Source organism: Lolium perenne, chromosome 4 (assembly GCF_019359855.2).
Source record: "Lolium perenne isolate Kyuss_39 chromosome 4, Kyuss_2.0, whole genome shotgun sequence".
In the NCBI taxonomy this organism is placed as follows: Eukaryota; Viridiplantae; Streptophyta; class Magnoliopsida; order Poales; family Poaceae; genus Lolium; species Lolium perenne.
Window position 1 is genome coordinate 370,456,418 of NC_067247.2, and position 11,260 is coordinate 370,467,677.

Genomic DNA, 11,260 nt, shown 5'->3' on the forward strand with positions numbered 1-11,260 from the left:
CAAAATTATTATCACATACATATTGATGTTGTCGTTTCATGGTGCAGCTCGTTCACGTATGAAGACCCGTCGCAGAAGCCGCCACGTGGGTACTCGAACATCCTTGGGGGCCTACTTAGAAGGTCTTTCTCTGGGATAGACAATCTCCCTAGTGGTGGCTGCGACGTAGCTTGGAGGTGGTGGCACTACAGCCTCGCGGAAGATGCTCTTGGCCGCGGCACCTTGGCGGACTGCGTTGTTGGCAAATTTTGGGTACGTGACTTTTGACTTCTTACCATTCATACACTCTCCTTGGTTGACAATAATTGCACTAATGCCCCTTGTTTTACCTATGTGCATGGTTGCAGAAATACTTCAAGAAGGCCGAGGGCAAGGAAAATGCGTGCGATGATGTCCTTCACCAGCTTGCAAGGAAGAGGGTGACTGGCATGCACTACGAGGCACGTGTTCAGTGCGTCCACGACTGGCACGCCGACCGCTTCGTCCACATGACTAAGGAGGACGCTCGCGACACGCTCATGCAGCCGTGGCAGTACATGCAGGTATTTGCATTTGTGTGTTATTGATTTCTTTATCGCCATGTAGTTTATTTTACCATAATGGGTTTATCTTGTGCATGTAGAACCCTCCTCAGTACGTCGGCGCAGACGACAGGTGCTTCCTTGCGATGGTCATGTGGTGGACATGCCCCCAGTACCTCAAGAAGCACGAGGAGGGCAAGAAGAAGCGGGCAGAGATGCGAGGCGGATCGCATATCCAAGGTAGCATCCCCATCTCTCTTCACCTGCAGAACGAGGTGAGCAAATTAATGGTTTCTTCATTCTTTGAATTCATGTTATATATTTGCTAACTCTGCAAGGGTGTGCCACTTCACTTTATTACATGTTCTGTTTTGCAGGAAGTGAGGACAGGAGCGAAGCCTAACGTCTTTGCCGTGCTGAAGAAGATGAAGCGAAGGAAGACGCCGCATCCTGAGACAGGGTCCGTGTGGGTTAACCCGCAATCCGAGACCCAGTGCACATCGTATGTCTCCAAGTTCAAGCAGAAGTACGGCGAGGATGCCAACCCAGAGGCCGAGGACTTTGACCCTGAGGTTGCGGTGCTTGCGGGAGAAGGCTTGAACCATGGCCGCCTATGGTTTGGTGACGGGGTTGTCGAACCAGCGATGGTTCCCTCTCTCCGCCAGATCCGTCGTGGTCGTAAGAGCGGCCAGCCTGAGGTAGAGCCCCGGCCACGGGCTTCGGATCTAGCTGTCGAGCGGTTACGGGTATGTTCTTCCTCCGGCCTCTACCTTTCCTTTACATGCACATGCTTTCCATTGAAATGTTAATGACATCGCGGCAACACATCGTAGGCGGAGATGGCAGAAAAGGAGCAGGCGGCCCAGGAGCACGCACGGAACATGGAGCGGCAGATTCTGGAGTATCAGCAGCAGCAGACACAGATGATGCTGCAGATGCAACAACAGCAGCAGATGATGCAGCAGCAACAGGCACAGATGAGCTGGCTGATGAGCCAGACGGCTCTGTCTTCTCCACCGGGGAGTATTCCTGCTCCTCCACCTTACTCCATGCCGTGGATGCCGCCACCGCCCACTCAGAGCCCGGGGACACCTCTCACCGTGAACAACTTGAACATCATCCGGAGCATGAACCGCGGTGAGTCCTCTTGTGCCCAACCCGCTACTTGTACTTGTTCAAGTGTTCAATATGCAAATGCAAATGGTCATTCCATCAACCTTATAGATTATATGTCACAAGGAAATGACGATGAGGCCGACGGAAGCGGAGGAGGACAAGGTTGATGGCATGGTCTTCGTGCACTTTGTCGGATTGTATGCTTGTAATGGATTGTAATATTGGACATTGCACTATGGACTCTATGTAACTTGTGTGGATGGACTATGGACTCTATGTAATGCATTGTATGCATGAATATGTGTGTTTGATGTATTTGTGGTGTTCCCGTAGTGTTTGGTGATGTTATGTTGAAGATTATATGTTGTATATGCTTTATTGTCAATTGCTATATTTGAAATGCAGGGAATACGCAAAAAACAGCAAAAAAATGAAAAAAAAACAGGGCCATTTGCCGTGTGTGTGCACACGGCAAAGGACTTTTGGTCACTTTGCCGTGTGCACACGCACGGCAAAGGAGTCACGTGGCGGCAGCCTGTAGACCTGGGAGCTCCTGGGGGAGTGCCTGTAGGGGGCTTTGCCGTGCGTGGTAGAGCTAGCCCGCACGGCAAAGGTGCGCACGGCAGCGAATGGTGGAGCACGGCAACATCGGTCGCACGGCAAAGATAAGTGGCGCACGGCATCCCCCCTGCCGCACGGCAAAGAAATAGCACACGGCAGCGTTGGCAGCGCACGGCAGAGATGGCAACGCACGGCAAAGGGCTTTGCCGTGCAGTCCTTGCATGCGCACGGCAAAGGTGGCTTTGCCGTCGAAGGCTTTGCCGTGCAAACTTTGCCGTGAGTGCACGCACGGCAAAGCCGTTGCCGTGCGTATAGGCCTCTTTGCCGTGCAAAGTGGAGCACGGCAACGTCGGGCTTTCCCGTAGTGGCTATATAATTTCAGCTATCTTGATTGCCAAAATGTCGCTCACAATGCAAGCGTGTAGGTTGGCTTGGCAGCTATCTAATCTTTAGTCTGCAATTTCATAGCAAAGGATCACTATACTTAGAATTTCTGATCGTCTGTTTTTTGCTAGCCGATAAAAATGATCTGTGGGAATGGAGAAAGAACAACGCCTACTTTGTCTACTATAGATACGGCAAAGCCGTCTCATCACCTTCATCACCGGAGCGATGTTCCGCAGGCCATTGCTAAGACTAGCTTCTTTAGCGTCCATGCCAATCGAACGGTACTGCTCTGCCCCTCTATTTGCGCGGCCCTACCGTTGCTCCATCTACTCCACGAACTACAGCTCCAACAACAAGCAACGCCCTAGCAAGCATCCCAACACGGAGTTAGGGGATTAGGAATAGAGAGGTTCACGGGGACGATTTGGACACGGACGACAGCTGACTATTAAACGTATGATCAGGTAGTATTTTGATCTGCTCGGATAATCACCGAGGCTCACATTGCGTGTATATATAGAAGGGAGGTTGAGGAGAGATTACATGATCGTATGCTATACAAACTCTAACACACGAATACGGTTTAAACTCCAACCGACTATATCTCTAATACCCTCCCGTAATCACAACGCCGATAAGTTGAGAGTAGTCTTGAAATCTTAAAATGCTCTATAAGGCAGCGGTTTAGTGAATCCATCGGCAACCTGATCTTTGGAGGAGATGAATCGAATCTCCAACTGCTTCCTCAGTACTCTCTCTCTGACAAAATGAAAATCTATCTCAATATGTTTGGCTCTTGCATGAAACACTGGATTGGCAGGACAAATATGTTGCTCCCAAATTATCACACCATATACATGGCGGCTGTGTCTGCCTAACACCCAATTCTTTAAGCAGAGACTGTACCCACATAACTTCAGCTGTTGCATTTGCTACAGACTTGTACTCAGCTTCAGTACTTGACCTGGAGACTGTAGGTTGCTTTTTAGCACTCCAGGAAATCAAATTTGGTCCAAAGAAGACAGCAAATCCCCCTGTGGACCGACGATCATCAACACAACCTGCCCAATCTGCATCAGAAAAGGCACTGACAAGAGTAGACCTCGATCTCATAAACGTGAGACCAACTGTAACAGAATGCTTGACATATCTCAAAATCCGTTTAGCAGTAGCCCAATGAACAGTACTAGGAGCATGCAAATACTGACAAACCTTGTTGACTGCAAAAGATATATCTGGACGAGTAAGAGTAAGATACTGCAGAGCACCAACCAAGCTCCTATACTTACTACTATCATCCGGACCCAGTAGATCACCTTGCTGTGCTGTAATTCTTTCAGACGAGGACAAGGGTGTCGGCACACCTGTGCAATCTGTCATACCAACACGAGCCAAAATATCATGAGCATACTTGGATTGATTTAGAACTATGCCATTATCTACCTTCCGAACTTCAACACCCAAGAAAAAATTGAGATCACCAAGATCCTTGAGTGCAAAGTCTTGACTTAAATCCCTTAAGAGAGCATCAGTTGCAGTTTGAGAAGAACTGGCAACAATAATGTCATCCACATATATGAGCATAAAGATGGTAACATTGGACTTGTGATAGATAAACAGAGAGGTATCAGACTTGGAAGCAAAGAAACCAAGAGCAAGCAATTTAGAGCTTAACCGAGAATACCATGCTCGAGGTGCCTGTTTGAGTCCATAAAGAGCTTTATCCAATTTGCACAAGAAATGAGGAGAGCTTTTATTTTCATACCCAGGTGGTTGTCTCATGTAGACTTCCTCTTCCAGAACGCCATGCAGAAACGCGTTCTTGACATCAAGCTGTCGCAAGCTCCATCCCTTGGAAACAGCTAAGGACAAAACAAGACGCACAGTAGCAATCTTGACAACAGGACTAAAAGTATCTTCATAGTCAATTCCATATCGCTGCTTAAAACCTTTGGCAACAAGCCTAGCCTTGTACCTGTCAATAGAGCCATCAGACTTACGCTTGATTTTGTAGACCCATCGACAGTCAATAACATTTTTCCCTTCTCTTGGCGGCACCAACTTCCAGGTTTTATTTTTCATGAGAGCATCAAACTCTTCATCCATTGCTCCTCGCCAATTTGGATCAGCAAGAGCAGATTGCAGATTAGCAGGCTCATCTGCTGTACACGTCAACAACCAACGGACAATGCCGTCTTTATATTGGCGAGGCTTCACAACTCCTTTAGACGCGCGAGTATTTGGACGCGGAGGGGGAGAGGCCACAGCCGGCTGTACACGAGTAGCAGGCGCAGGGGATCCAGAGGTGCCAGATGTGCTGGTGGCAGACGAATCCGCCGTGCCAGAGCCTGTCGGCGCGTGGGAGCCCGCGCCAGGATTCGCTGTGGCATGCGGGGGCGAAGCAACCGAGCGAGCAGAGGAACGCGCCGCAGAAGATCCTGGAGCCTGGGCGGGAGAGGCGGATCTCCGCAGAGGCGCTGACGAGGCAGAGTCTGACGCGGATCGCTCCGATCCCGAGGAGATCTGCGGGGATCCCGGAGCTACTTCGGTCAGGGAATCATCCTGGGATCCAGAGCCACTGTTATTTCCACCTGAAAACTGGGAAGGGCCATAAGAACTGCTCGATGCACCGTTTTGACCCGAATTTTCACCAGACGGTGTCTCTCGACGAGCTGTATCCTGCAGAGTATAAGGAACAGGGCTAGCAGATGGGTTAGTAGCATGAGTATTTTCCATAATAATGTCATCAACAGTGTCGTTTCCCTGCTCAAAATTTTGAAGGGAAGGATCAAGAAGAAGAATTTGTTTTCGAAGAAGTGCACCAGCATTTGGATGTAAGGATTTGAAGGGAAAGACAGACTCATCAAAAACAACATCACGAGAGAAATATAGACGCGTCCAGAAGATACTTCTAGACACTTGACTCCTTTATGGCGGGGACTATAACCCAGAAAGACACTGTTTGGAGCGAAAAGCAAGTTTCCGTTTATTGTAGGGACGAAGATTAGGCCAACATGCACAACCAAAAACACGAAGAGAAGAATAATTAGGATGAGTGCCAAGAAGGCGATGGACAGGAGTGTCATTATTAATGACTCGACTAGGTAGCATGTTAATGAGATATGTGGCTGTGAGAAACGCTTCATCCCAAAATTTTAGTGGCATACCAGCATGAGCAAGAAGAGATAAACCTACTTCAACAATGTGACGGTGTTTTTGCTCAGCAGAACCATTTTGTTGATGGGCATGTGGACAGGAAACATGATGGGACATACCCTGTGTCTGAAAAAGAGAGTTAAGTTTCACATATTCTCCCCCCCCCCAATCAGATTGTAGTGCAAGAATCTTTCGATCAAATTTGCGCTCAACAAGTGTTTGAAAATTAACAAAAGCAGCTAAGACATCAGATTTATGCTTGAGCAAATAGATCCAAGTAAACTTGCTATAATCATCAATGAAGCTTACATAATAATCATAACGACCGACAGAAGTAGGAGCAGGACCCCATACATCAGAAAAGACTAACTGTAGAGGTGTTGTAGAAACACTAGTGGAAATAGGATAGGGTAACTGGTGACTTTTAGCCTGCTGACAGGAGTCACAAACTGACACAATGCTGGTATCTCTAACACAGGGAAGCTTATGCTTACTTATTATTGGCCTAACAATAACTAAGGAAGGATGACCTAGACGACTATGCCACTGAGATTGGCCGAGTTTGGCGGCTCCAAAAGCATGCTTCATGGACCCGGAGGATGCCAGGGATGATATAAGAGGATAAAGACCGCCAACACATCGCCCTCTATGAATGATTCTCCGGGTGACCTGATCCTTGATCAAAAAGAAGAAGGGGTGAAATTCGATAAAGACACCATTATCATATGTGAAGCGATGAACAGACAGAAGATTTTTAGATGCATGAGGAACATGTAAGATATTGCGAAGATGAAAATCTCGAGTAGGGTTACGAACTATTGAATGACCTATATGGGAAATATTCATACCTTGCCCATTGGCAGTGTTGACCCTGTCGGAACCCTTGTAGGAATCTCTGAACGTCAAATTGTTGAGCTCACTTGTGATATGATGGGTGGCACCGGAGTCCTGGTACCAATTGGTGTCAACACCGTAAGCAGCATGGATCTCCTTGTCACCATACTCATCCTCCTCGGAGTAGCGAGACCAGCAGTCTTTGGCCGGATGTCCCTCCTTATTGCAGATCTGGCATGTGAAATCAACCCAAGGAGTAGTTCGGCGTCGTCCTCGACCACGGCCTCGCCCCCCGCCTGAGGGTCCACGGCCGCCGCCACGGCTAGAAGAGGAGTACTGGCGATCATCACGTCGGTAGTCCCGACGATCATCACGGCGGTCGGCGCGCTCGCCGCGGTCGCCGCGGTCACCGCGGTCACCACGCGAGCGGTTGTTGCTGTTGCCGGTAGAGTAATTGCCAGAGCGGGGGCGCCACTGTCGACTTGCAGCATTAGCAGAGGTCTCAAAATCTGGCGGCGGTGACCCGTTGAGCATGAGCTGACGCTGGTCGTAGGCATGGAGATGAGAGAACAGCAGGCTCAACGAGAGCGGTGTCGTGGCCACGCCAAGGGCGGCCACCAGGGCATTGTAGTCGGCTCCAAGGCCGGCCAGAATATAGGACACGAGCTGGCAATCTGTGAGAGGGTGACCAGCCGTGATTAACTCATCAGCAAAGCCCTGCATCTTGGACAGGAACTCGGAAGTTGACATCTGAAGCTTCTTGGTGTTGGCGAGGGAAACTAGAAGGTTATTGATCTTGGCCTCGCTCTGGGCCGCGAACATCTCTTCGATGGCGCGCCATACTCCAGCAGCATTGTCGATCCGGTGAACGTGCGGAAGGACCTCGCGTGAGAGGGACTGGAGCAGATAGGCGAGGACGAGCTGATCACGGGACAACCAGGCTGCATACGCCGGATTTGGTCCCATCTTGGCCGCAGTATCGGCGGCCTTGTCAGTGGGGACAATCTCGATCTGGGTCGGCGGAGCGGCATCTGTGCCGTCTAGAAGGCTGACGAGTTGGGCGCCGCGGATGGCAGGGAGGACCTGGGAGCGCCAGAGCGGGTGGTTGTCGCGGGTGAGCAGCTCACGCGGGGTCAGACTGAGATTAATCGGTGGGTTGGAAGAAGAGGACGCCATGGCAGCTGATGATGACAACCAGCGGCGGCGGCGTCGTCAGGAGCTTGCGATCTAGGCTATCGGCGGAAGAGCCGGCCTAATACCATATTAAACGTATGATCAAGTAGTATTTTGATCTACTCGGATAATCACCGAGGCTCACATTGCGTGTATATATAGAAGGGAGGTTGAGGAGAGATTACATGAGATTACATGATCGTATGCTATACAAACTCTAACACACGAATATGGTTTAAACTCCAACCGACTATATCTCTAATACTGACCTTGTAGGAAAAAAGAAAGGAACCAAATATATTGGATGCTGGGCCAAGAATAGAGCACGATTGGGCCGCACTGGACCGGTTAGGAGCCGCCCCGGGGGGGGGGCGGCCCAGGTACTAGTGTATGTAAAACCTGTACATGCATGGCGTGTGTGGCCAAAACTGCATGCATTACCTTCGGATGCCCCTCTAGATGGCTAATAAAACAACTTCACCAAATAATTAAGCAATGAGCTAGTTAGACAAATGATGTATCTGATGCATGCATTCTGGTTGTACTTCTAAATTCTAGTGCGAGTCCCAAATATTCTACTTGTATCTCTTATATTAGTGCAAGTAAAAATATGACGTTTATACTAATATAAATGACGTCAAAATATGATAACTCAAAGAAGATTAGGTGCTCCCCCGAGCATACTGACGACGACGATGACGGAAGCGAGGAGGACTTTAGTTTCTACATTTTGGAGTATTCTTTATTTCTACATTTTGTAGTACTCATATGCTGTAAATTAAAGCCATATAATAGATATGTTAGAATTCTTAATAGGGGGTTTTCTCTCCGGAGATGTAATTAACAGTTGTTTTAGGTAAATGTGAAAGTTCTAGAATAAAGTATCTGCAATGTTTGATCCATTTTATTTGTCTCATGATTACTATCTGTATCTATGACATGGACGCGTACATTAGTTATTTTTACCACGGCCATTTTCGCTGTGCCGTGGGGCCAACTCTACATAATTCTACGCGTCATAGGATCGGTATCGCGCGGAAGTAAAACGAGGTCGGTCTCGTAATAGAAATTGCGAAAATGCAATGCTCGGGCGGGACTGAGCCAAGGTACTGAACAAAAAAAAAACTCCCGAGCCTTGTCAGCTGGTCGAGCGTTTGCGAGCGAGCTCAAGCCTAACTTTTGGCCGGCTCGCGAGTCAAACTCGTGCCTTTGTTTTGGCTCGAAATGTTAATCGAGCTCGAGCCCTCGAGTTCGGCTGGAGTGTAGCAATGCTGTGACAGTGTGATGGTCCAGCACTAGTCAGAATGTCCGATCGATCGAGCTAGAACCGGATCCTGGGTGTTGAGCAGCCCGTGCAAGAAACGAGGGGGTTATCGAAATACGTTAATTGTCAAAGTACCGTACTGCAAGGGCAATTAACGTATTTCGATAAAAAAAACTTTGACAAGTAATTTGGTCAGTAAAATATAAGTTATATATCATAAAATTTGTACTATTGGAAATTTTTTTGAACATAAATTCAATGGTATAATTTCTGTGGCACATATTTTTTATTTTATTGATCAAAATTATAGTTAAACTTTTTTTTTCAAAATGCGTAATTGCTTAATTACCAAACTGGTATAGAGGTAGTATTGTGCACAGTAGACAGAGGCAATTAAGCGGAGCAGTTATTTATGGCAGGCAGGCAGGCATGCCGGGTGGGGCTGGCTCCGGGCGCACACACATACTACCGTAGATACGTACGTATAGGTACGTATACACACACTACACACATGCATACCACATGTATGCATACATACGATCGACAATCAAGTAGAGTACCTATAGCTAGCTATCTAGGCATGCTTGTCGGACTTGTACAGACCGGGGTTGAAGTGGACTTTACGACCAGGAAGCCACTGGTTCCCGGCAATGAAGCGGTCGACGGTGTACTTTTTAGCTTCACGGGAATGACGGATATGGCGGAAGCCTGTCCAGTTGACGCGTCTGTCGTAAACAGCTCCAGGACCTCTGTTACCGTACTCCATGTACCTGACAGTTTATGACGAGATCAGAGATGGATGGAACTCTGCGCGCTGCTGCTACTGCTAGTATGGAAATTAATGGAATGCAGCGCGCTAGCCGGCCGGTTAATTTGATATATGTACGTACGTACCTGACAGTTCGCGTGGCCTCCGCCGCCACGTCTTCTCGCTTCCAGGTCACCCAGCCCTGGGGGTTCACGATTGTGTCCAGGTAGCTCTGCATGATCATCACGTGCGAGTGGTTTCTCCAGGGTCGTCCTAGGAACGTGTCGACTCCCGTGAGGTCGTCGCGCGTGATGACGCTGCAGTTTTGGAAAGCAAAACCCGTATCTCGCTCAGGGGCATCGCGGCCCTGCGCTGTTATTACGTTGTGGCGTCCTGCCTGAGGTTTCCGAACATAGATGAGGCAGTCCTGGAAAACGGCGGTGGCGTCGCCCCATATGAAGTCTACTGTACCATGGATCGTGCACTCTTTGTAAAACTGTATCCTGCTCTCGGCCAGCAGGGTATCCTGGAAGCCGACGAACTCGCACCGGTAGAAGATGGACCGGTTGGCCGCGGACCGTACTGCCACGGCGGGTCCCGCGTCAACTCCGGCAGTATTTGCGACCGTTAAATCCCGTGCCGTGAAGTTTTCCCCCGTGATATCTGCATGCATATGCAGCACGGACGGAACGGCATTAACGTACGTACATTGCCTGTGGTGAAGAGATATGGATACTAGTATATCTATCTATCTATGTTAAAAAGACAGACCATCTAATCCATATATAGGTAAGAGCTAGTACAGTACTAGTACCGTAGTACATATAGCTTCTAGCTAGTGTACACGTACTGGATGGATCAGATCAGGCATCTTACGTACCGAGGGTTGCCGTGTCCGCGTTAGAGTGGACTCCCTCAGTCTTGTTTGTGCGATTCCCAGTGATGAAGGTAGCCCCCATGCCCTCGCCGACGAGGGTGAGGCCTGACGAAGCAACAGCCACATGTTCGTTGTATACCCCCCGCGTCACGTAGACGACGTACCCGGCTGGAGCTCCGTCAACCGCAGAGCTGATTGTTCTGAACACATGCTGCTCCGGCTGGCGAGATGGGGATACCACGGCGTCGATGCGGATCGACCCGCCCGGGACAGCAAGGTAGTCGCCGGGCTGCACCGCCGCTGCGGCGACGAGGCAAAACGGCAGCAGCGACAGCACAAGTTGCATCGGCATCGGCATCGGCATGATTGTTGTGTTTGTGCATCGGCTCCGGGGGCGCCGCCCTCCCCCTCATATATAGCACAGTAGTACGATCGATTTAATTCCTTGCTTACCATTCATGCATGTGCATCTCCATCGCATGCCTAACTTGATCCACACCCACCGGCCGACAACAGTACACATCACAACTTGTATCTCATAGATTCTACCCCCCTTACGTCCTAGCTCGACTCTACTCCATCGCTGCTACTTGAATTAATTATTGCTGGCCGTACGGCACGCT

At 49.1% G+C, this 11,260-nt stretch overlaps 2 protein-coding genes across 2 annotated transcripts; one reads left to right on the forward strand and one right to left on the reverse strand.

Moving 5' to 3' along the window:
- The first annotated feature begins 1,187 nt into the window (after positions 1-1,187).
- LOC127326907 (uncharacterized) lies at positions 1,188-1,916 on the forward strand. Its single transcript, XM_051353676.2, has 3 exons — positions 1,188-1,267; positions 1,355-1,658; positions 1,746-1,916. The coding sequence occupies exons 2-3, from the start codon at positions 1,361-1,363 to the stop codon at positions 1,802-1,804; spliced, it is 357 nt and encodes a 118-aa protein (XP_051209636.2). The 5' UTR covers positions 1,188-1,267; positions 1,355-1,360; the 3' UTR covers positions 1,805-1,916.
- A 7,482-nt stretch (positions 1,917-9,398) lies between these two features.
- Positions 9,399-11,034, reverse strand: LOC127326902 (pectinesterase 2). Its single transcript, XM_051353673.2, has 3 exons — positions 10,641-11,034; positions 9,907-10,423; positions 9,399-9,782 (listed from the first exon to the last, which is right to left on the reverse strand). The coding sequence occupies exons 1-3, from the start codon at positions 10,999-11,001 to the stop codon at positions 9,587-9,589; spliced, it is 1,074 nt and encodes a 357-aa protein (XP_051209633.1). The 5' UTR covers positions 11,002-11,034; the 3' UTR covers positions 9,399-9,586.
- Positions 11,035-11,260: the final 226 nt, after the last annotated feature.